The 27,683-nt window shown below is 34.3% G+C and overlaps 1 protein-coding gene across 1 annotated transcript in view; it reads right to left on the reverse strand.

Moving 5' to 3' along the window:
• The window catches only part of Boll (boule homolog, RNA binding protein), a 62,997-nt gene that overhangs the window by 24,338 nt on the left and 10,976 nt on the right, over nucleotides 1-27,683 (reverse strand). The window contains 5 exon segments of the mRNA XM_046447559.2: nucleotides 11,608-11,706; nucleotides 16,163-16,291; nucleotides 17,587-17,634; nucleotides 22,105-22,176; nucleotides 26,614-26,741. Of these exon segments, the coding sequence (XP_046303515.1) occupies nucleotides 11,608-11,706; nucleotides 16,163-16,291; nucleotides 17,587-17,634; nucleotides 22,105-22,176; nucleotides 26,614-26,741 (476 nt within the window).

Raw genomic sequence — 27,683 nt, forward strand, 5'->3', positions numbered from 1 at the left:
ACTTTAATATGTTGCATAATCTTCTTAATGTGTTAGTGAATACAATTTGCTAGTATTTTATTAAGGATTTTTGCATCTATGTTCATCAAGGATATTGTTCCTTACTTTCCTTCATGTGTCTTTATTTGGTTTTAGTATCAGGGTGATACTGATTTGTACAATAAATTTGGGAATGTTCTTTCTTTTTCTATTTCATGGAATAAGTTTAGAAGTAGTGGCACTATTTATTCTTTAAAGGTATGGTGGAATTCAGCTGTGAATTCCTCTGGTTCTGGGCTTTTCTTTCTTAGAAGGCTTTTTATTACTGCTTTGACCTCATTGCTTGTTATTGGTATATTTAGGTTTTCAGTAACTTCTTGGTTCAATTTTGGAAAGTCATGTGTGTCTATAAATTTATTCTTTTCTTCTGGATTTTCTAATTTATTGGAATATACATTTTCAAAATATTCTCTAGTGATCCTCTGGATTTCTGTAATGTCTGTAGTGATATTTCCTATTTTTTCCCATTGAACTTTATTAATTTGGATCTTCTCTATTTTCTGATTAGTTTTTGACTAATGGTTTATCAATTTTGTTAATCTTTTCAAAGAACTCTTTGTTTCATTGATTCTTTGTAGTTTTTAGTTTCTATTTAACTTCAGCTTTCATCTTTATTATTTCTTTCCTTCTATTAGTTTTGGAAAAGGTTTATTCTTGGTTTTCTAAGACCTAGAGATGCACTGCTAGGCTTTTTATTTGGCATCTTTGTGATTCTTCTATATAGGCACTCAGACTTAAAAATTTTCCTCTTAAAACTGCCTTCACTGTGTCCCAGAGATTTGAATATGCTATATTTCTATTCTCATTTAGTGAAGAAATTTAAAATTTCTTCATTTCTTTGATGACCCATTCATCAATTTTCTAATATCCGTGTTTATGTAATTTCTATAGTTTTCTTGCTTTTGATTTCTAATTTCATTCCATTATGATCTGAAAGATGCAAGGTATTATATAGACTTTTTTGTATTTATTAAGACTTGCTTTATGGCTCAAAATATGATTTATTTTGGAGAAATAAATTTTTGGAGACTTATGAGCTGCTAAAAAGAGTATATTCAGCTGTTGTATGAAACATTCTGAAGATGTCTTTGAAATCCATCTATAGTATCAGTCTATCGTATCTGTGATGATTTTATGTCTGGATGCTCTATCTATTGATGAGAGAGGTATATTAAAATCACCCAGTATTATTGTATTATAGCCTACATGCCTAGTGCTTGTTTCATGTAATTAGGTATACCAACATTTGGAGCATAAATATTTACTATTCTGTTGATTTTCTCTCTTTACCAGTATGTAGAGGCCTTCTTTGGCTCTTCTAATTTTGGCTTAAAGTCTTTTCTATTGGATATGAGGGTAGCTATTTCTGCTTGCTTTCAGGTTGCATTTGCATAGAATATCATTTTCCATCTGTTCACTTTTAGCCTGTGGATGTCTGTGCCAATGAAGTCTGTTTCTTGAAGGCAACATATAGCTAAGTGTTTTTTAAAAATTCAATCTGCCTTTCGCTCTTTTAAATTTATTTTTTATTTGTTCTATTTAGTTGTACATGACAGTATAATGTATTTTGACATATTATACATACATGGACTATACCTTCCCATTCTTTTAGTTGCACATGATGTGAAGTTAAACTGGCTGTGTATTCATATATGAAGATAGGAAAGTAATGTCTGATTCATTCTACTGTCTTACCTATTCCCATCCTCCTTCCCTTCCCTTCATTCCCCTTTGTCTAATCAAAAGTACCTATCTGTCTGTCTTTTAATTGGAGAACTGAGATAATTTACATTTAGTGTTATTATGGAAGTGTTTATTACTTCCTGCTGTTTTGATTTTGTCTAACACTTGATTCAACCCGAATTCTCATTTGCTTATCTGCTCTTCTAATGAGATTCATTCTTTCTCAAGCTCCCTTGGTTGTTTTTATTTTCTGTCTGTAGGGTTTAATTATCTTCTGAAAAGGTGGGCTTAGTAGTCATGAATTATTTCAGTATATGCTTATCTTGGAAGGTTTTTATTTCTACTTCAATTTTGAAGAATAGCTTTGCTGGCAGTTCTTTTTTTGGTACTGGTATTAGTGATTGAACCTAGAGGTGCTTTATGACTAAGCCCTTTTTATTTTTATCCCCAGCCCTTTTTATTTTTTATTTTGAGACAGAGTCTCAATAAGTGGCTTAGGGCCTCACAAAATTGTTGAGGCTGGCCTTGAACTTGCAATCCTCCTGCTTCAGCCTCCCAAGTTGCTGTTTTTACAGGCATGTGCCACTGTGTCAGGCCAGTTATTTTCTTTCAGGGCTTGAAATATACAGTTCTAAGCCCTCCTAGTCTTTGGGGTTTCTACTGAGAAAACTGTTTTATTCTGATTGATTTTCATTTGGGTAACCTGGTATTTCTCTCTTATTTTAAAAATTCTTCCTTGTTATGGTGTTTTTGCACTTTAATTATGTCATAATACATTCGTTTTTTGTCTATTTGGGGTTCTGAATACCACCAGTATTTGAATGTCCATATAATTCCAAAAGTTTGGAAAATTTTCTGCTATTATTTCACTGAGTAGGTTGCTAATACCATTAGCCTGTATGTTTGTTTCTTCTTCAATGCCTATAGTCTTAAATTAGATCTCTTAATTTTGTCTAAGAGTTCTTGGAGAGTCTAACCATTGCTTCTTTTTTTTTCCTTTAATACTGTCCAGATGTTCCAGAGTGTCTACCTTGTTTTCAAGGTTTGAAATTCTGTCTACTACTTGACCTAATCTACTAGAGACTTTCAACTGAATTTTTATTTAACTTATGATATTTTTCATTTCCAAAATTTCTGATTGGTTCTTTTCCAGAATCTCTATTTCTTTATTAAATATTAAAATGGTCATTCATATCCTGTATCTTCTCCCTTAATTCACACTTAGATCTTCTTTTAACTCACTGATAATTTTAACAAACATTTTATATTTGTTTCCCAGCATATTTTAAAAATTTATACTCCAATAAAATAAAAAATCTTGAAGACACTGACAAATTTCTAGAGACATATAATCTACCCAAATTGAATCAGGAGGACACAGAAAATTTAAACACATCAAACAATGAAATTGAAGATGCCATCAAAAGCCTACCAACAAAGAAAAGCCCAGGACCAGATGGATTCTCAGTGGAGTTTTACCATATCTTCAAAGAAGAACTAACACAAGTCCTCCTCAAATTATTCCATGAAATAGAAAAGAGGTAACCCTTCCAAACTCATTCTGTGAACCTAGTTTCACTCCAATACCAAAACCAAAGGCACATTAAGGAAACAAAATTTCAGACCAACATTCCTGATGAACATAGATGCAAAAATTATTAATAAAATACTAGAAAATTGCATACAAAACATATTAAAAAGATAGTGCACCATGATTAAGTGGGGTTCATCCCTGGGATGCAAGGTTGGTTCAACATACAGAAATCAATAAATATAATTCATCACATCAACAGGCTTAAAGACAAGAATCATATGATTTCTCAAAATTCATATTCAAAACATTAGAGAAACTAGGGATATTAGAAACAAATCTCAATGTTGTAAAAGCTATATATGTTAAACTCAAGGCTAACATCATTCTAAATGGAGAAAAATTGAAAGCATCCCCTATAAAAACTGGAACAAGATAAAGATGCCCTATTTCACCACTTCTACTCAACATAGTCCTTGAAACTCCAGTCAGAGCAATTAGACAAAAGAAAAAAATTAAAGGGATCAAAATAGGAAAAGAAGAGCTCAAACTATTCCTATTTGCTGATGATATGATTCTATATTTAGAAAACCCAAAAAACTCCACCAGAAAACTTCTAAAACTCATAAATGAATTCAGTAAAGTAGCAGGATATAAAATTAACCCCCATAAATCAATTATGCTCCTATACACCAATGATGAATCAATTGAATAGCCCAAAAATAATACTTGGAAATCAGTCTAACAAAAGAGGTAAAAGACCTCTACAATGAAAACTACAGAACACTAAAGAAAGAAATTGAAGATAACCTTAGAAGATGTATTAGGATAGGCAGAATTAATACTACCTAATGGCCATACTACCCAAATACAGATTTAATGCAATTCCTATTAAAATTCCAATGACATTCTTCATAGAAATAGAAAAAGTAGTCTTGAAATTAATTTCATTCACTTTGATGTCTGTGAATTCAGTTGTTGAGGGCTTATAAACTTTTGGAGGTATCTCATTGGCTTATCTCATGTTTTCTGAGATCCTATATTTGTGTTATCATTGTGATGGAGTCTTCTTCCTCTTTTAAGTAAGGGCATTTTAATGAGCACCTATCTCTTTAAAGTAAGCCCTGGCTCAGAGTCTTTCTTACTGTCAACATTTTAACCAGTGCTAAGTTCAATCACCAGAACTGCTTTGAGAGGAGAGAGTAACCACCTACCAGTAAGAGTGGGTAATTTAACAGCAAGCCAAACTTAGTGCTAATGATCTCCACAACTGTTGAGAGCCACAGCCGAAGGGGCCCCAGCAAACTTCCAGCTGCCAGCAAACTTCCAGCTGCTGGCTGATGATTGGCTCACAGCGGCCCCAGCAACATCTAGCTGATTGGCTCCTCGGCCCCAGCAACATCTAGCTGATTGGCTCCTCTGCGGTGATGCTCATTGGGCTGTTTCCCTGCCCTTTCAGACCACGGAGCTGCTCATTGGGGGACTTTTTTGGCTCCGCCCATGTGACCCAGCCAATCGGCCTCAAGAGCAGGAGGATGGTGGGAGGTGGAGAGAAGCTTGTGTGGGAGAGAGAGGCTTGTGGAAAGCCGGTGGTGGCAGTTGAGGCTCTGAGGGTTTTTCCTGAGAGACTATTTTGTTTGTCGTGTGTGGTTCTAAAAATAAAGTTAGTTTCTTTTGACAAGTGGCTCCTGATTGTGCCCAGCCAGACTGCGGCATTTGGTGGCCCGTACGGGGAGCGACTGAGGGTAAGTGAAACTGCTCGCCCCTGAGGGCAGGGCGAGAGGATGGGTAGCCATTTTAAGATTCCTCTTTTATTTTGCTTCACTTTTGTTTTAAGTTGCCTGTCCCTGGAGATGTGTAAGATGGAAGAAAAACCGCTCACATCTGAGGAACAGATAAGGAGAAAGGACGGATGGACATTTCAGGAGGCTATTACAATGATTTTGTGTTGTTCCAATTTTGTTTCACTCAGTTTCAGTTTTGTTAGGCGTTATCTTGTTGGGTTGTATTATAGTAGAAATACGGGATCAGAAATTAGTAAAAAACAAACTGAAAAAGTGTTAAGTAAATTGTTAGAGGAAGGAGGCATCCCAGTAAAATCAAGAGCAGTCAGGGCATATGTTGATACAATACAAAAATGTAGCCCATGGCTTTTTAAGGAGGAGTTGTTAAATATATCACAATGGAACCATCATGGTGAAGATTTAAAAAGAATAGAAAAGAAAAGCCCAGGGACTCTGCCAGTTGGCACATTGCCATTGTGGACGTTCATATCTTGTTTGCTTAGTCCAAAGCCTTCAGTTCAGACAATGGTAGAGGAAGGAGAAGACATAATGATTCAAGTAAAAGAGAAGGTCTCTCGAGCTAGTCAGACAGAGGAAAAGATTCAAGTAAAAGAGAAGGCCTCTCAAGCTAGTCAGACAGAGAAAGAAAGTGTAAAACAGAAAAAGCCATCAGGGGGAAAGTTACAACAGGAGACTGCTACTAACACCTTTCTATCACCAGAGGGTGTAAGTGTCCAAGCAACAGTGCCACCTCCATATGCTGGGAGGCCTCCAACCTCTATAGTTAATAGATGGGATCCTGAGACAGGACCTCAAAGATCAGCATGCTCTGTATTTGAACAGTCAGGAGGGCAGCGAATTCACCATGTTTTAGATTTCAAAACAGTGAAGCAGCTAAAAGAGGCTGTAACAACCTATGGTCCTCAAGCACCCTTCACTGTAAGCATGGTCGAATCCATTAACAACTTGAACATGACACCAGCAGATTGGGCTAATATGTGTAAAGCTGTGCTAAATGGAGGACAATACCTATTATGGAAGGTTGCCAATGAGGAATTTTGCAAGGAGACGGCTAGGCGAAATGCAGCAGCTGGTTATCCTCAGAGAAATCTAGATATGTTGTTAGGAAAGGGACCTTATGAGGATCAGCAGCAACAAATTGCATATGATCCTGGTGTATACGCACAAATTGCTGTAGATGCAGTTAGGGCATGGAAGACTTTACAAGGACATGGAGGTTTACAAGGTCAATTATCTAAGGTAATACAAGGAGCTAATGAACCTTACGCTGAATTTGTAGATAGGCTTATTCAAACAGCTACCAGAGTTTTGGGGAATACAGAACAAGCAATGCCATTAATAAAACAACTGGCTTATGAGCAAGCAAATCGTTGGTGCAGAGAGGTCATTAGACCATGGAAACATGAAGATTTAAACACATATATTAAATTATGTAGAGACATTAATGAACAGGGGCAAGTCTTGGCAGCTGCAGTACAACAGGTTTTAGATGCCAGGCCAAAAACATGCTATAATTGTGAACAAACAGGACATTTTAAAAGGAATTGCCCCCATAGAAGGAGGGTTTAACAATACTAGGTATCAAAGGGGTAGAATACCGGGTATTTGCCCACGATGCCGTAGAGGGAGAACAGCAGCCAATTTGGATTCCAGAGAGATTAACTAAGGTCCTGACCCAGTGATTGTCTGGAGTCGGGGGTCTGTTTGTGTGTTTCCACAGGTATGGCTGTATGCTGGACCGGTAGTCAGTGACGGGTATGATCCAATTGCAGTGGTACCAACCTAAGACAGGAGGCTGACGCCTAGAGGTCAGTTCATCCGATGACGGGTAAGGACCATATGTTGAATTGGACTGCCTAACAGGCACGGTCCCTAAGCCACATGCTTGTTGTTTAAACAGAGAGGGGGAGATGTTGAGAGCCACAGCCGAAGGGGCCCCAGCAAACTTCCAGCTGCCAGCAAACTTCCAGCTGCTGGCTGATGACTGGCTCACAGTGGCCCCAGCAACATCTAGCTGATTGGCTCCTCGGCCCCAGCAACATCTAGCTGATTGGCTCCTCTGCGGTGATGCTCATTGGGCTGTTTCCCTGCCCTTTCAGACCACGGAGCTGCTCATTGGGGGACTTTTTTGGCTCCGCCCATGTGACCCAGCCAATCGGCCTCAAGAGCAGGAGGATGGTGGGAGGTGGAGAGAAGCTTGTGTGGGAGAGAGAGGCTTGTGGAAAGCCGGTGGTGGCAGTTGAGGCTCTGAGGGTTTTTCCTGAGAGACTATTTTGTTTGTCGTGTGTGGTTCTAAAAATAAAGTTAGTTTCTTTTGACAAGTGGCTCCTGATTGTGCCCAGCCAGACTGCGGCACACAACTTTACTAATCAATGAGAAAACTGGGTGAAAAAATAATACAGAAAGGCTGAAACATTAAGGATTAATGACAATATACTTAATAGTAAATTATATCATTAAGAGGGAAAAAAGAAAAAATGAGGAAAGAAAGAAGGATGAGAAGGGACGGTGATGGAGATGAGAAAGAAGAAAAGTGGTATTGAGAAAAAAATTTAATTGAAAGAATACATAAATTTAGTTGGAACCTTAAAAAAACCAATGAGGGAAGACTCAAGAAAACATTTTAATCAGAGGTGGGTTCACCTCTTATTATTATAGGTGTCAATCCTTTGGGTGAGGGAGCACATGGCAGAGAATAATGGGGCAGACTGGGAGCTCAGATGTAGGGCAGCAGCTGGGGTGGCAGGGCACTGGATAGTAGAGTGGGAATGTGGCCAGGTGTGGAGTGGCCTCCAGTGGCATGGCTGTGGCCAGTTATAGAAGTCTGCACTACTCTGTAGGTACCACACTCCCTGGCAGAAGTGCTTGGTGAACCCCTGATCTGCAAAGGCACATGTATCACCCTAGACCCTGTACTCCCCTGAATGTATGGTATATTCTATTAGGCCACCTCCTGCAGCCTTCAGCTTGCAGCAATTTTATGTCAGGCTATTTGGCTGGCCCACTTCAAAGTTATTCCCTATGATAGTATTGGCATCTCTAAATGGGATAAAATTGTAGAGATTTAATTGGTCTCTGCAAAATGGTTGCCCACTACAGTTCTCCACCAACAAACTGAGAAAAGTGGAGCACTGCACCAACACAAGGTGGCTTTGCAGCTCTTTTCTCAGGTTAACTCAGTCTGATTTTCTCTTCTGTCACTGTTTCTGAACAAGCTTGTTAGCTTTGCCCTTCCTCTTTCTCTGTTACTCATCTCCCCAGACCTTCCCTGATGGTGCTAGTTCTAAGGTAACAAATTCTTTCCTGTTTTATCTTCCAGTAATCAGAATTTCTGAGTCCCTCCAAGTCTCTGACCTTCCAATATTGTGAATCTGTGCACTCCCTCTGTAGGCTATCTCTTCCATCAGCTGTTCTCACTGCTTTGATTCCAAACTACAGAGGGTTGAGATCTGTAGCTTACATCATCTCTGCCATCTTGGATCTCTTAAAGGCATTTTTGACTTATCATATTTTCACTTTTAATGGTTTTTTGGGGATGTAACCTCATTTTAAATTGAGGAACATCTGTCTATGCTAGTCATCCTTGCCTTGAATGTAGTACCCTATACAAGTATTTTTTTCATAGAGTTGGTATAGTTATACTTTTCTATTTCCTTATTTGTGGCTTTGCTTTATTGTCTTTAATTTTTAAAAAATACTTTTAGTTGTAGATGAACACAATACCTTTATTTCATTTATTTATATGTGGTGCTGAGGATCAAACCCAGTGCCTTACACATGCCAGGCAAGTGTGCCACTGAGCTACAACTGCAGCCTATTATTGTCTTTAATTTTAACTCTGTATATGATATGACTGTTGAATTAAGTAATGATAACCCTAAGTAATAGAGTATTACTCTCTATATTGGTATTCTCTGTATTTGCTTTTTTGTATGTGATTTGATAGAATATAAGTCTGTGGCTTTGAGTAGATTCTGGCAAACTACTAAATAAGCAGTAAGACTCGTGCTTTCAGATTTATGAAGATCTCTATTTCACTGATTAGATTTGTTGTTTAAAGATAGTTTGGATATCTGAGATTCCTACTTTAGGATGTGTCTAAATTAATATTCACAAAATTATAATCAGAGTTTTTGAGGTTATATATCTTTTAAAAATTTAAATTGTGTTTATTTTAAATGATAAATAAAACAAAAATTTTACATATCATTGCTGGTACGATGTGACGTTTTGATACATGTATACATTTTGTAATGTTTAAATCAAGTTAAACAAATCTATCTCATCAAACACATAACATTTCTTTATGGTGAGAACATTCAAAGCATTTCCTTCTAGCTTTTTTAAAATACATAGTACATTATTGTTCATTTGTAGTCACCTTAACTGTGCAAAAAGCACATTAGAACTTTTTACTACTATCTTAATGGAACTTTGGTACTCATTGATCAATCTTTCCATTAGAGTTTAAAATATGACATAAAAATAATAGGATCAAGTTCTTATAAAGAATATTTTCACCCTCCTATTTTAAAAGTCATCAAGGTTTTTGGTACCAGGGGAAATTTGTATAGGAAGAAAAGGGTTAATGTTTCAAATGCTCATTAGTATTTTAAATCAGTTTAATATGTTTTAGAAAAAGACTGTTTCCTAATGATATAACAGCATTCACATATTAAGATTTCCATGTTATAATACAAAGGCAATATAAGGAAAAGTGAATAATTTGCCACATAGTAAAACTTGTATAGTAAAGCATTTCTACAAGGTTGTACAGTTCTAGAAAACTACAGAAATGAGTGGGGTATTGTTTTCTTTTGAGGGCTATTAAGTCACTTATGAAAAAATACTGAGTATAAAATGCATAGAACACTTTTATTAAAAAATAAAGAAGTACAAAGTCATATAATAGCCTTGTGTTTTTAATTTTGACTTTGAAAATCTATTAAATTTTCCTTTTTCCATTTCCAACAAAAGGTGAATTAGTAATTTTCATGTGACTAAATTGAAGAGTAAGATACATTTCTGTTGCTACCTACTCATAGATCTAAGAAAATTTAAAGTATATACTTCTAAGGTAGAATAATTAAACTTTATTTTATTTATTATTTTTTAATATGGTGCTGAAGATCAAACCCAGTGCCTCACATGTGCTAGGCAAGCGCTCTACCACTGAGTGAATAACCCCAGCCTGAATAATTAAACTTTAAATGAAGAATGTATAACATTAACATTCTTTGGAAATTTCTCCTATCCTATACCATTCACCACTCCATTCTCTATTTATTTGAGCAGTACAACTTCAATTATTTATGACACCTCTTCTTTCTCTCTCTAGTTCAGAAACTGAAAATAACTGAAACTTATTTAATATGGTATAGCAGTATTGGCTATTTCTAGAGAAGTATATTTAGAAAAAATGTTAAATTAGAAGAAATATGTTTTAGAAGGCTTTCTAACAATACTAAAAATGAAGTCTCCAAAAATAAGATTTGTATAAGATTTTGACACGAGGCCAAAATTGGGTTTTATTTGGTATTCACAGTATAATAGTAAAGGCAGTGAAGGGATGCAGTAAGTAGTTATGGCAGTGAGTGGTGATTGGCTGAGAGGACACAAGCGTGGGGAGGCACTTTAATGTAGACTGTCTTGGTATTGAGTTCAACAAATATGATGGATCAGAAAAGCATGAATTTGAGTGTGAAATAACTTATCTCCATCATTTTATTGCAAAGAATACCCCCCTTTCCTCATCAAACTACAATACACACAAAATTTACATTCTCCTCTGAACAGTTATCAATCTGTAATTCTTTCCTGGAGATAAAAATCCATTTCTCTAACAAAATGATGCAATAGTTTTACTAAGAAACTGGGTCTTAAGGGAATAGGAAAAATTCCCTGCTACAGAGTAGACAGCCAAAATATACTGAATATACATATACATGGATCTAATTAGGCTATCATTGTTTGGCCTGAGTTTGATTTATGAAGCATGGAAACATTTACAAACAGAAAGAGGAAATCACTGATTGTTTTCTTCTCCTCATAAATGTTATGTGTCAATGACACAGTGAAAATCTGAGTATATAAAATATTTAGAAGAGGAAAATTCATAAGCAGAAAGTAGATTAATGGTTGCCAGAGACTGGGGGAGGGGAGAAAAAGGAAAGCAGAGTTTCTATTCGGGGTAATAGAAAAAAGTTTGGAAATAATGGTGACAATTTGTATAGCACTGTAAATGTAATTAATGCCACTGAATTATATACTTGAAAATGATTAAAATGGTAAATCTTAAGTTATGTACATTTCAACACGATAAATAAAATTTTTTGAGTAGGTATGGTTTATAACCTCTTCACAAATAACAGGAATTACAGTTAATTTAGAATTGTTATTTCCTCCACATGCAAGGAGTTTCCCAATTTTGAATTTCTAATCACAAATGTGAAAAAATAAATCCAGTTTCTCCTTTCCAGAAGAGAAATTTGGAAAACCTGAAATGTAACTGAAGAAACACAGAAAAAAGGATCAAAACAAACTTCTTACTTTAATTGGTTCAGGCTGCATCACAGGCACAGGCATAGCAATGGCACTTGGAGCATAAACCTGGTGATATGTTGCTTGAACTCCATGATCAGAATAAGGCTATTACAAAAGATGGGAGGATGGTAGGAGGGGAAGAGAAAACATATTACTTTAATCTATTAATTAAAAACATCTACTCAGCAGTTAACAATGTACTAATAAGCATTTTGTTACACAATTGATAGAAACAGATGAAAAACACACTCCCTAGGTTTATTTAATTCACTTGTTATCTAATCAAAAAATAGATGGTAGTAAAAAAATCACTATATGTCCTATGAGACATATATATATATATAATGCATGGGAGGAAAAAAAAGTACTACTTGATTTTGTTTAAGAAAGTTGGGAAGAGTGCTCAGTGAAAGTTTTCTAGTGAAGTTGATGTTTGATATGAAAGAATTAGGGAAAGAATGAGGGAGTTACATATCAAAGGATAGATGAAACTAAGAAAACACCAATTTGGGAAATCTACCCAGGTGTTTAGTAGGCTGGAAGAAAGATTATATACTAAATGACAGCTGAAAGATGAGTCAATAGAGCAACAGGCCAGGAACAGATCATGTAAAAACAGATTTAGGGCTTGTATAACAGATGGTGGTATCATTCACACAATGAAAACCTTATGTTTATGTAATTGTGTGTGAGGGGGTTGCAGAGAAGAAGTTAAGTTTGTGACATAATATTTATGATATTTGTAGGAATTCTAGTAGAGGTTTACTGTTGATAGAAAGTTAGATGGCTCTAAAGCAGCTCTGTCCAATAGAAATATATGAGCTGCATATATACTTAAGATTTTTCAGTAGCTACGTTATAAAAGTAAAGCTAAACAGATAAAATTAATTTTAATAATATATTTTATGTAAACCAATAGGCTTAAAGTATCATATCAAAGTATAACCAATATTAAATTGTTGACATTTTTATAATTTTTTCATACTACACCTTCAAAATCTGGTGTACAGTTTACATTTACAGGACATTCTTAATTTGTTCTTGCCATATTTCAAGTGCTCAACTGCCACCTACAGCTACTGGCTATTATATTGGATAGTGAAGTCTAAAACTCAAGGGTGTGGTTAGGGTTTACGATATAAGTATGGATGATAATAACAGCAGTAAATACATAGAGTGAAAGAATGGAGAACCAACCATGATTATGGGAGCAAAATTAGATTACAAGGGAAAATAAAGGGATGTAAAGGAAGGCCAGAGAGAGCAGTGTCATGGAAACTATGGGTAGAAGGAGTTTCAAGGAGTATGTATAATGTCTCTGAAAGGTCAACTAAGATTAAAAGGAAGGAAGAATATTTGGCAATTAGGAAGTCCTTGAGGAAGACCTTATTCAAAGGCATTTTCAGCAGAAAGTTAAATGAAGCGGACTTCAGCAAATGTAGAGCAAATCGGTAGTGAAGCAGTAGAAATACTGAATGGTAGAAAAGAATATCGGTATTTGTGGAAGAGAGTGTCACAGGATAATAATTGCCTTTTTCAAGATGCTAGGCACTATACAGAGCACTCTCTATGCAACACCTCTAATTTTTACATTGATTCTGTAAAATAGATTTTCCTGATGTCCTCATTTTACAAAAAAGGAAATCATGAAGGAAAGACTGTGAAGGTTGTTTCTCAAACCAGTAGATTAAATGAAGCTGTGAATGAATGAAGAGAAAAAGACTTAAAATACAAAGGAAAAAATAAAGGATAATAGATGGGGTGAGATGCTCAAGGAGGAGGAGAATGAAGCTATCTAGAGCATAAGAGGAAGAAATTACCTTGGATTAAGACTGATAGTCACTAAATAAATATATGACACTAAAGATAAGTCAGGAATTGGGTAGATTTGTATGTTGGGGGCTAGAAACTGATTTTGTTTCCATAAATTAGAAATCTAACCATAATAACTCACAAGAAAAGCCATGCACTCCTTAATTTTAGGGATAAAACTATTTAAACAATAAACCACCCTACTCTATTCATTACATTATATATTAGATTATATCTTTACCAGAAACAATATTAAAATAAAAGCATGCAAATATCATTCTGTAAGGAAATACTGCACAAATTACAAGTTATAAGATAAAAATTCCAGTAAATAGTGAATATAAAAATTCTGATGATAAGTTATCTGATATCAGGAATTAAGAATATGGTTTAATGCCAAAAGTAAATATCTAAGATAAAAACATTCTTACTTCACTGCTCTTCCTTGCAAACCAGAAAGCAACAAAAACAACAAAAGACTGATTTTTTAAAAATGCCATCATCAATTAAGAAAATGTCCATGATTCCCAAGCTATAAACAATGTAGAATATACCTGCCAAGTGCTGTACAATTTGACCACTATGAGGGAGGATTCTGAGGCCTTCTCAGACATCAGGAAGGATAAAGATTTCCTTAGAGGTCAGACCTATTCAAAGATTCTTTACAGTCTTGAGTGTAGGGGTGCATTGTATGATCAGGCCAACGTAGAATCAGGGGGTATCTGTACAGAGATCCAATTTTACACTGTTTAACAGAAGGGGAAATAGAATCAAAGAAATCATGTTCACATCATTTTTGATGTTTACTACCTACCCTTCTAACTGAGGAACACTGCCAAAGTGAAGCAGGGTAAAGGTGAAAAAGAAGTAGCAATTATTATATCCCCATATAGAAAACCTGTGATAAAAGGAGACTTAACTAGGAACCAAAATGATCACCAGCAAAGATGTGGTGAAAAGGAAATTCTTGTATACTGTTGGTAGGAATGTAAATTAGTATAGTCATTTTGAAAAGCAGTATGGAGGTTTCTTAAAGAAATAAAAAATTACTACTTAATTCAACAATCTCATCCCACTTCTGGGAATATATCCAAAGGAAATGAAATAATAATTTGAAGAGATATCTGAACTTCCATGTTCACTGCAGCATTACTCACAATAACCAAAATATAGAATTAATCTTAATGTACTGTGTATTGATGTATAGATAAAGAAAATGCATTATTATCACATTACAGAATACTATTACACCTTAAAAAATAATATCCTGTAATTTGTAACAACATGGATGAACCTGGAGGGCATTATGGTATGAAATAGGACGGACATAGAAAGATAAATACCACATGATTATATTTAGTATTTGAAAAAATTGAATTCATAGAGGCAGAGAGTAAAATGATGATAGGTAGGGGCTGGAGGATGAGAAGATGTTTGTCAAAGGGTATAGACTTTTAGTTAGGATGAAAATATTCTGGAAATATACTTCACAGCATGGTGACTATAGCTAACAATAATGTGTTGTATATTTGAAAATTGCTGAGAATAGATCCTAAATGTTCTCACTATAAACAAAGAAACAACAACAAAATACAAAAAGAATAACCATCTAAGGTCATTGATTAACTTGACTGTGGTGATCATAATATATTCCTATGTCAAAACATCCTTAATGTCTATAGTGCAATTTCATTCATCAGTTGTATCTCAGTAAAGCTGGAGAAGAGAAAAAAGCAATCACAAAAATGGAGGATGAGACAAATAATGAAGTGATTTTAGTAGAAGTGTTGATAATAAACACTGAGATCCAACTGTAGAAGCTATTTCAGAACAAAATTATGTTATAAACCTTAGCAATAGAAAAATAATAAAACAATGCACTCAAACTTGGAGGTTGGTGCTAATTTCTAATCTTTTACAAGTATGATTTAAAACATATCATGTGCAGTTCTTGGCATAGAGACAATGAGACTATTGGTGATGCATCAAGGTTATAATTTAAAGACACTTGAGGTGACATTTATAATTTTTAGTTATAAATTTGATTTATAGTTTTTTTTAAAGAGAAAGAGAGAGAGAGAGAGAGAGAGAGAGAGAGAGAGAGAGAGAGAGAGAATTTTTTTAATATTTGTTTTTTAGTTTTCGGCGGACACAACATCTTTGTATGTGGTACTGAGGATCGAACCCGGGCCACACGCATGCCAGGCGAGCGCGCTACCACTTGAGCCACATCCCCAGCCCCTGATTTATAGTTTTGAAGGGAAATTCTTTTTAGATATTTTCCTAATTTGTTTAATGACTAAATACTTTTAAGTAACAACGTGAGCAGCAATACAGACTGAAAGGCAAAAGAGTAAGGCAAAAATTTGGTGTCTCATTACTTTCAAGGAGATTGAGTCAGGGATTAGCTTAGTGGGCAGTTGACTTGGGGAAGGATTCAGGATTAGTTAGTGAAGAAATCTAAAATGAAGCACTGTTAGACATAAAAAGGATAAGAAATATCAATAAATCAAAGAAAACATAAGATGAGCAGTTTTAATGAGGGTCTTAAGTTAAAAAAGAAGAAAATGAAATGTTAAGATGGGTTAACAGTAGCAATTACCTTCAGACTAATATAGGGCTAGGAATATAGCTCAGTGGTAGAATGCTTACCTATCATATGTAATGCCCTGTGTTCAATCCTTAGAACAAATGTAATGGCCTGTGTTCAATCCTTAGGACAACAACAACAACAAAGACTAATATATACCTCTGGAACTGAAGCTTCCATGAGAGACAGTGGAGGAGGAACACATCCACCATCTTGTGCAATTTCCACTGGTTGATAAATAACTTCAGAAGGTTGGAGGTATAAGAATGGAGTAGAAGAGGCAGGAGACTAAAACACAAAACCATATTTTTCATTCGAATATGATTAGTTATTTCTGTTAAACCAAATGCTTACCCAACAGAAAAGAGAAATATATATTTCATATTTTCCTAAAATTCTTTTTCAGAGCTAGCATAGAACTATCTTAGCAAAAGACTAGGAACTCTGGGTTATTATAAATTCCAATTGTGCAGATATCAATAAAGAACATTATCACTGGTAAGTGTTAAAAGTTCTTAGTGCCTCAGAACCTCCTTCACAAATTTAGACACTAATTGTGGATGTATTAACATCATTAAAGTTTGTAGTTATATGGCCTCTGGTATTTAAAATGGTATAAGTATTTACTCCCAGATTTGTGTCTTGACATAGAAGTGAGAAAAAGTCACCGATATTTTTGGTAGTAAGCTGTTTGATATCAAAAGTTAGAAAACAGAATACAGGTAGAACATCACTGAAGTTCAGTTTCAGAGCATTTTAGATTTGGATTAGGGATGCTCAAATAATAAAGGCTATGCAAATACTCCCCAATCCAAAGCACTCAGACACACTCAGAAAAATGAAACACTTTAGTTCCCAAGCCTTCTTTATGAAGTATACACAATCTGTACTTATTTAGAGGCATAAGTCAAACTGAAGCAAAATCTGAAGTAAAGGTAGAGAAGTGCTAAATTTTCCAATAACACCAACAGTATAAAAAAGTAATTCTTCATGTTAATGTACCATTCACTTATATGCTTTCACTTACACGATCTTATTTGATCTTCACAAAAATCATGTAAGGAAACTTACCAAGTTGTAGTGTTATTACATCCATTTTAAAAATGAGGAAATGTGAATATAAATGATCACACTTAACACAAAGAAGAGAAAGGTCTCAAACCCACTTCTCCTGACTTTAGTACTCATTTTTTTGGCTTTTATTAAGGTACACAATATCAATAATTATAATTGTAAAGATTTTATTCATGGTTGGAAAATAGGTTCCAGGAATTCACTGTCTGTATAAATCTCTATTCATGCAGTCTTCATAAGAATAAAGTAAAATATGGATTTTATTTATTTATTTATTTTGGTACCAGAGATTGAACCCAGGGCCACTTAGGCACTGAGGCACATCTCCAGCCCTTTTTATTTTCTATCCTGAAACAGGGTCTCACTAAGTTACATAGGGCCTGTGTAAGCTGCTGAGGCTAGTTTTGAACCTGCAATCTTTCTGATTCAGCCTCCTGAGCTTCTGGGATTGCAGGCAAGTGCCAGCTGTGGCCTGTGAAATTAGACATTGAAACTTTATTAATATTTACCTGAGGAACACCCCACTGCCACTGTCCTGGTAGACACTGTGCTGGGGCCTAAAAAAAAAAACAATAAACAAAATACCACCCAGGTTATAAACAAGGTTTAAAACTGGATAACTCTGTGAAGTTGGCCATCATATGAATAAATCATGAAAATGTTATGCTAACTCAAAATGGGTCAGAGACCTAAATGTAAAAGCTAAAACAATAAAATACTTAGAAATAAAACATGGCTGTAAATCTTTGTAACTCTGAATTAGGCAATTGTTATAAATTTATAACAATAACAAAGCAACAAAGGAAAACAGATAAACTGGACCTTAATCAAAATTAAAAAAAATTTATGCTGCAAATGATGGCATTATGGAAATGAAAAGACAACCCACAAGATGGGAGAAAATATTTTCATCATGTGTCTGATAATGAAATTATTTCAAGAATATATAAAGAACCTTTAAAACTCAATAATAAAACACAAGTAACCTAAGTTAAAAATGGTTATTCAAATAATATGAATAGAATTTTCTTCAAAAAAGATATCATATGACCAATAAACATCTGCAACATCACTGTCTTCAGGAAAATAAAAGTCAAAACCACAATGTGATACTACTTCATTCATATCCACTAAGATGGCTATAATCAAAAAAGGTAGATAGATGTACAAGTATTGGCAAGGACATGGAGCTATTACAGACCTCATAATCTGTTGATGGGAATATAAAAATGGAACAGTCCTTTTGAAAAACAGTGTGGTCTTAAATAGTTAAACACCAAAATACCATATGAGCCAGCAATTACATTCTAGGTGTAAGACTTATGAGTCATGTAATATGTAATATGACAAGAACTTGCATGAGTGTTCATCACAGCATTATTATGAACACCAAAAAGTGAAAACAATCCAAATATCTATTGTCTGATGAATGGAAAATAAAGTGTGGTATAATCATACAATGGGATTTTATTGCAAAATGTACTGATACATGCCATCACATGAATAAATCATGATTTTTTTTTTTTAAATTTTTTATTGTTGGCTGTTCAAAACATTACATAGTTCTTGATATATCATATTTCACAATTTGATTCAAGTGGGTTATGAGCTCCCATTTTTACCCCATATACAGATTGCAGAATCACATCAGTTACACATCCATTGATTTACATATTACCATACTAGTGTCTGTTGTATTCAGCTGCCTTTCCTATCCTCTACTATCCTCCCTCCCCTCCCCTCCCCTCCCCTCTTCTCTCTCTGCTCCCTCTACTGACATTCGTTTGTCCCCCTTATATTATTTTTCCCCTTCCCCTCACTTCCTCTTGTATGTACTTTTGTATAACTCTGAGGGTTTCCTTCCATTTCCATGCATTTTCCCTTCTCTCTCCCTTTCCCTCCCACCTCTCATCCCTGTTTAATGTTAATCTTCTTCTCATGCTCTTCGACCCTACTCTGTTCTTAGTTACTCTCCTTATATCAAAGAAGACATTTGGCATTTGTTTTTTAGGGATTGGCTAGCTTCACTTAGCATAATCTGCTCTAATGCCATCCATTTCCCTGTAAATTCTATGATTTTGTCATTTTTTAATGCAGAGTAATACTCCATTGAGTATAAATGCCACATTTTTTTTTATCCATTCATCCATTGAAGGGCATCTAGGTTGGTTCCACAGTCTAGCTATTGTGAATTGTGCTGCTATGAACATCGATGTAGCAGTGTCCCTGTAGCATGCTCTTTTTAGGTCTTTAGGGAATAGACCGAGAAAGGGAATAGCTGGGTCAAATGGTGGCTCCATTCCCAGCTTTCCAAGAAATCTCCATACTGCTTTCCAAATTGGCTGCACCAATTTGCAGTCCCACCAGCAATGTACAAGTGTACCCTTTTCCCCACATCCTCGCCAGCACTTGTTGTTGTTTGACTTCATAATGGCTGCCAATCTAACTGGAGTGAGATGGTATCTTAGGGTGGTTTTGATTTGCATTTCTCTGACAGCTAGAGATGGTGAGCATTTTTTCATGTACTTGTTGATTGATTGTATGTCCTCCTCTGAGAAGTGTCTGTTCAGGTCCTTGGCCCATTTGTTGATTGGGTTGTTTGTTCTCTTATTGTCTAATTTTTTGAGTTCTTTGTATACTCTGGATATTAGGGCTCTATCTGAAGTGTGAGGAGTAAAGATTTGTTCCCAGGATGTAGGCTCTCTATTTACCTCTCTTATTGTTTCTTTTGCTGAGAAAAAACTTTTTAGTTTGAGTAAGTCCCATTTGTTGATTCTAGTTATTAACTTTTGTGCTATGGGTGTCCTATTGAGGAATTTGGAGCCCGACCCCACAGTATGTAGATCGTAGCCAACTTTTTCTTCTATCAGACGGCGTGTCTCTGATTTGATATCAAGCTCCTTGATCCATTTTGAATTCACTTTTGTGCATGGCGAGAGAAAGGGATTCAGTTTCATTTTGTTGCATATGGATTTCCAGTTTTCCCAGCACCATTTGTTGAAGATGCTATCCTTCCTCCATTGCATGCTTTTAGCCCCTTTATCAAATATAAGGTAGTTGTAGTTTTGTGGATTGGTTTCTGTGTCCTCTATTCTGTACCATTGGTCCACCCGCCTGTTTTGGTACCAGTACCATGCTGTTTTTGTTACTATTGCTCTGTAGTATAGTTTGAAGTCTGGTATCGCTATACCGCCTGATTCACACTTCCTGCTTAGCATTGTTTTTGCTATTCTGGGTCTTTTGTTTTTCCATATGAATTTCATGATTGCTTTCTCTATTTCTACAAGAAATGCCATTGGGGTTTTGATTGGCATTGCATTAAACCTATAGAGAACTTTTGGTAATATCGCCATTTTGATGATGTTAGTTCTGCCTATCCATGAACAGGGTATATTTTTCCATCTTCTAAGATCTTCTTCTATTTCTCTCTTTAGGGTTCTGTAGTTTTCATTGTATAAGTCTTTCACCTCTTTTGTTAGGTTGATTCCCAAGTATTTTATTTTTTTTGAAGATATTGTGAATGGAGTGGTTGTCCTCATTTCCATTTCAGAGGATTTGTCGCTGATATACAGGAATGCCTTTGATTTATGCGTGTTGATTTTATATCCTGCCACTTTGCTGAATTCATTTATTAGCTCTAATAGTTTCTTTGTAGACCCTTTTGGGTCTGCTAGGTATAGAATCATGTCATCTGCAAATAGTGATAATTTAAGTTCTTCTTTTCCTATTTTGATGCCTTTAATTTCTTTCGTCTGTCTAATTGCTCTGGCCAGTGTTTCGAGAACTATGTTGAACAGAAGTGGTGAGAGAGGGCATCCCTGTCTTGTAATCATGAAATTTTTTAAAAAAATATTTTTATTAGTTATTGGACCTTTATTGATTTATCTTTATGTGGTGCTGAGAATCGAACCCAGGGTCTCACACATGCTAGACAAGCGCTCTACTGCTGAGCCACAGCCACAGCCACATGAAAATGTTATGCTAAGTGAATGAAGTCATATTACATATTACATGACCATAATAGGCAAGCTTATAGAGCAAGATATTATTAGTTGCTTAGAATGAAGTGGGAGAAAAAGAGGTTAAGTTTTTCTTTTTTGGGGGGAAGTGTATGTGATTAAGATATTCTAAAATTAATTATGGTATACTTCATTAAAAGTCATTTTAAGTGGGTGGATGTTTAGTATGTGAATTATATCTAAATAAAGCTGTTTATTAAAAAAGGTCAACTTATTTTAAGGTACTTAATGAAAGATGACAATATAAAGGACTTTTTTCTTAAGATAGTCATACTATTTCTTAATAATAAATGTTTTATTCTTATTTATTTCTTTTTTGTGGTTCCAGGGATCAAACCCAGAACACTGTGTATGGTAGGTAAGCAGTCTACCACTGAGCTACATCTCTAGCCCATTATTCCTTTTAAATAAAGCTATTTTTTCTTTAAGATATATCTCCCCATAGATCTACCTTCTAAACCAAAATCACTGTAAATTCAGTGTGAGTACTTCAACTGCTAAGGGATGATACCACTATATTATACTAAAGACCAAGATAATATGAAGTTTATGAAGTTTTAAGGAAAACATTGAAATGTAATGATTCATGGATTTGTTAAATAAATAACAGTTTAACTATAAAGTGAAAAATAATATGAAGGAGGTAAATGCTGATTAAACTGAATTACTTGCTTTGATTAATAGAAACTGGTGAAATCATCTATCTCAGAATTTATAAAAAAGCAAAGGAATATTCCTATCAAAGTGGCATTTTTGAGGGTAGAATTTGCTAAATATATAAATGGAAAGTGTATAAAGTGAAATTATTTCTTATATTGAAAACTCTTATGATTTATAAATTGGTAGATACACTCTTTTCCTGAGTATATCTAGGTAACCTAACCTTTAATTTTATAATTTGTATCAGTGTATATAAAATATAATTTTATAATTGTATAATTTGTATAATTGTACCAGAATTAGGATTGAAAGTATCATAGAGGATTTTAATTGTAAGGTGATATCTACCTGGTAGTGATATGCAGGTTGATGATAAACTGGCTGAGCTACCATCACAGGAGAACTAGATATAGAACGTGACTGTAAGAAGAAAAATTGAAAACTCATTTTAGGAAAAATTCTTTAAAATAGCTCATAATAAAATTTATCTTAAATTGTTACCTAAACCCAACCAACTTTTGGTTTATAATTCAAAGTATTATTTTTCTATCTCTTATTGATATTACCAATTCTACTTAAGTCTATTTATTAAAATCATCACAGTATTCCTACTTCCATTTGTTTGATTTCCATAGTAATTAATGATAAAACCACTCAGAAGATGCTTTTAGTCTGAAATGTATCACCTTCAAAGATTATGAAAATACAGTTCTATAGGAATATTCAGGGAAATATGACATCTGGATTTAGGGTGACACCTCCTACAGTTTTTAAATTCTTTTTTTTTAATTTGCAAATGGACTCATACCTCTATTTTATTTATTTATTTTTATGTGGTGCTGGGAATTGAACCCAGTGCCTCACATGTGCTAGGCAAGCGCTCTGCCACTGAGCCACAATCCCAGCCCAGGCACTCCCTATTTTTATTGTGGAAAACAGCAGTAGTTTATGTTTATATAACATTTAGAACTAAATTAATGATCCTATCTGATTTTTCCACTACTTACAAATAATAAACATTCTATTCCCTTATTACATATAAATTATAAATTTATAAGGCATATAAATTATTTACTGAATCATTTGTCAAACTGTTATTTTAAAAAAGTTGACATTTAAATGAGTTAACCATCTAGTGAACTTGTGATGTGTTTATGTCTGAAGAAAGTACAAGTAATACTTGATTAGTAATAATAATAGTGATAAGTAATTTCTTCTGGGACTTACTCCAACACCATATCACTAATAAAATAGGCAAGTTGTATTTCAAGACAGGTAAAAATCAGCTCTAATGGTAGTAATAAAATTTAATCTCAAACATAGACTCCAACTTCATATTGTTTTGTATTAATGTTCACCCCCATAAAAAACTGAAGTATCAGTTTTGTACAATTCACAGATTCTAATGTTAATAAAATTGTACCGTGGAATAATATTAGAAAATAGCAATGTAATTTACTATTTAGAAGGTTCAAGAAAAAATCATAATCTCAGCAGATACAGAAAAAGCATTTTGAAAAATTCATTGTCTTTTTATGATAAAAACTCTTAGCAGACAAAATAGAGAATAACTTCCATAACTGATTTAGGGCAATAATTATGAGTCATAGGTAATTTTGCCTTGTAGGGAACATCTGGCAATGTTGGGAGACATTTCTGGGTGTCATAACTAGGGGCAGGCTAGAGACATTTTTAAACATTCTACAACCACAGGACAATAATTTTCTACAAGAAATCATCTGGCCCAAATGGCAATAATGCCAACCAAGGTTATGAAACTCTGGTTAACTGTATTTTCCAAAGGCCTACAAAGTGAGAGGGGGGTGGGTGGGAGGAGGGAGTGGGAGAGGGGAGGTGGGTAGGAGGGAGGGAAACAGATGAATGGTGAATTACCAAACTTGTTCCTTTTTTCAAGAACAAAGTTATGATGTAATCACATCAATACTGTAGCAGAGATCCTGTCAGTGTAATAACTCAAAGGGAAAAAGCCTCAATAAATAAAAGAACAGAAAGAAATAGAAGTATACTGAATCATAAACAATTGTCTAAATGAGAATTTGGCAGGGTTACTGATACAGTATCAATACTGAAGTATCAAAAGCATTACTATACATCAGCAATAACCTACTAGGAAACGTGATTTAAAAAATAGCATTCATAAAAAGCAATAATAATAATAGTGTACTAAAAATAAATTCAAAAAAGATGAGTCAAAGTTTTTCATGGAGCTAAAAGAAGACCTAAATAAATAGAGAAATATATCTTGCTTATGAATGGGAATATTCAAAATTACAAAAAACCTAAATGTCTCAAATTAATTTACATGCTGAATGTAATTCTACAGAATGTCAACAATGGTTTTTCACAGATCTAAACAAGTTAAACTATAAAATTTATCCTTAAAAAAGCAAAGATTTAAGGACAGACAAAAGATTCCTGAAGAAATAAGTGAGAGGATTTGTCCCATCAATTTTCAAGATTTAAGATGGAGACATAATAATTAAAACAGAATTGGGCTGGGTATGGTGGTGCATGCCTGTAATTCCAGTGGCTTGGGAGGCCAAGGCAGGGGGATCACAAGTTCAAAGCCAGCCTCTGCAATTTAGTGAGACTCTGTTGCTAAATACAATATAAAAAGGGCTAGGGATGTGGTTAAGCATCCCTGGGTTCAATCCTTGGTGCCAAAAAACAAAAACAAAAACAAAAAAATTAAAGTTGAATAGGGTAAACAAATATACCAATGGAACAGAATGAGAGAGCCTAGAAAGATATCTGCACACAGAAATTGGCAGAAGACTCACTGCAAAACAGGGAAAAGTTGGACTAGTCAATACCTAAACCAGAGATTTAAGATCTAGGTGAAAATATGGAGATTATCTAGCTTCTTGTTCTAAATGATTTCTTTTAGAAATAAGATACTAAAAGTTGAAACCATAAAGGAAAACATTTAATACATGTCAATATTGAAAGAAAGATAAAAAATGATAAATATTTTATAAGAAAACATAAACAATATTAATGGACAAGCCACACACTGGAAAGAGATACTTACAATCTACACCTACATATAATTAACTCAAGAAAAAGACAACAAATGACCTCAATAGAAAAATGGACAAAGAACAGGGTATAGACAAAGAAACTGGAACAACCACTAAGTGTATGAAATGTTTAATTTTACCAATAATTAGGCAAATGGAAAGTAAAATCAAATATTGTTACATAAAAATACTGACAAAAATGTAAAAATCTGGTAATTTTAAGTATTAGTACATTATGGGGAAATTGGAGCCCTCATGAACTGTTGTCTAGAGAGTAAACTGATAAGACTTTTTCAAGCTGTTTGTCAACATTTAGCCAAAGATATATATACACTTCATGAATGTAAAATTTTAATTCTACACATATATTCTAGTCCAGACCAAGTTACATTATGGAAGCATGAAAATTTTCCATTGGTACATGAGCATGAATACCAATTTTCAGATCCCAAACTTCATATAGTTTGAGATACTAAACTCCTTCTTGAGTTGATCTGCCTGTGTGAATGTGTCTGTAAACTCTGGGTTCTTCTTTTCAAAAACTCCCCTTTCACCATCACCTTTTTCCTTCCCCAAAGACAGGCACACTTCTCACTCATTCTAGATTTTGCTATGCTTTCTTATGGAATGTAAATAGTATTGGGACCAAACAAATACACAATTAAAAAGGCAATGTCCTGAGAAAAATAAGAAAGCAAAGCAAAAAGGTGGCATAAGAAATACCAAAGGGGTGATGGCATCTTATTTCATCCAGGGAACTAACTTAAATTAACTCTCCATCACAGGGGCTACATATTAACTCATTTATTTGAGTTTTCCTCATTTGACTAGTTTTATTCTGAATTGTAGAGTGGAGATTTTAAATTATTAAAATAAACTAAATATATGGGTACAAAAGTTTTTTTTGGGGGGAGGGGTGCAGGGGTACCAGGGTTTGAACTCAGGAACACTTGACCACTGAGTCATATCCCCAGCCCTATTTTGTATTTTATTTAGAGACAGGGTCTCACAGAGTTGCTTAGCACCTCACTTTTTCTGAGGCTGGCTTTGAATTCGTTATCCTCCTGCCTCAGCTTCCCAAGCCACTGGGATTACAAGCATGAGCCTCAGCGCCCGGCTCTGTGTACAAAGTTCTGATAGAAAAGAATTAAGAAAAACCTTAGAAAACTACTGCCATAGAAAAACTTGTATAACACATACAAGATCTGAATGTAGTCTTTTTTTAAAATTTACTCACTTTAGTTATACATGTCAATAGGATGTATTTTGGCAGATTACTGGATGTAGACTTGATAACAGAAAAAATTTAAAGTGTCTGACTAAAGGAATATAAAAATTGTAGTATAATCATATAATGGGATATCATAAAATATTAAAATAATTAGATATACAGGAATTAACATGATATAATTAAAAAAGATCAACATATTTTAATCTCAAAATGCTGTACTGAGTAGAAAAAGATTATTTTCATAGTGTTTAAGAAACAGCCCAAACAATATTATATTGCTTAAGGATATACATTTGAAGTAAAAATATAAAATGAATGGGAAAGATATTCTGAGGAGAAAAAGAGGGTAAAGGATTGGGGATAAGGAGACTACCTGAATTTATCATACTTTATTATTTCCTTCTTTAAAATGAACTTAAATATGGCAAAATGTTAATATTAACACTGTTAAAATACTAAATTTGAGTGGTAGGGAAGTAGGTGTTATGTTACTTATATTTGTTTAAAATATTTTAGAAATAAAACAATATTTTAAAACATTCGATAGTTAATAGAGAGAAACTCTTCTAAAATGAAATTACTTACAGGCCAAGGTGGTGGGACAGAAGTTACCTCTGGAGTATGAAAATATGCAACACCATTATGGTAAGTGTAAGGATATCCAGTTGAAGTTGTCAGATACATTGTTCCAGCAGCTGGCATTACACTAGAACCTAAAGCAAAGGTTAAATAATAATAATTGAAATGTTCAATATAACTTTTAAACATGTAATTTCTGAATAGCTTGGAAAAATATTTATCTTAACACACCACATAGCTACAATAAGATACCACAAGTATTTTTTTTAATTCCATATGAAGCATGTATTTTCAAATTTATTAATTTGTAGCTTTTATTAGCTTAAGGCAATTAAAAGGAGTCAAGGTTAGTAAATATTAAAAATCTACCAATTCAGACTGTAGTGAAACATGGAGCTTAAGAATTTAAATTATCATCAGCTAAGTCATTTTTACAAACATATATAATTTAGTTACTTGAAGACTACAGGTACCATAGTAAAGTTTCTAAGATCTTAGCTAGACCTTCTATTTGTAAAAGTTCAAAGATGGTGGAGGCAGTAAAGTTGGAGAAGTCTACTTTGCTGAAGATGTTTTATTCCATCCTATTTAATTCTTTGGGTTTAGAGCAAGCATTCACTTATGTTGCAACTCTTTATCTCCATTTTCCCTTTGTTACAATTACTGCTGTTGCAAACGTTGACCAGAAACTTCTTTGGCTAATGTGGGGTCCTTATCTCTTTTTCCAGGCCAGGTGGTATGAAGAAAATAAAAATCAGATTACACACACACACACACACACACAATTTTGTCATGGAGGAGACTTTAAAAAGTTACATAAGCCAATTTAAGATTACTGGCCCAGCAAGGTTATGTAAATTACTGTAATTAGCAATGCTTCTTCCACTATATTAGTGCTTCTCCAAATTTAACATTAGAATCACCTACATAGTTTATTAAAATACAAATTTCAGAACAAATCCCACTATTATGTGTAATTATAATGCAACAATAAACATTAAAATAAATAAAAAATAAAAATATAAATGCATATAATTATATTGTACATTTTGTAACAAAAAAAGCAAACAAATACA

This window comes from Marmota monax, unplaced genomic scaffold (assembly GCF_021218885.2).
Source record: "Marmota monax isolate L192 unplaced genomic scaffold, Marmota_monax_Labrador192_F-V1.1 WCK01_AAM20220418_F8-fsc00007, whole genome shotgun sequence".
Classification (NCBI taxonomy): Eukaryota; Metazoa; Chordata; class Mammalia; order Rodentia; family Sciuridae; genus Marmota; species Marmota monax.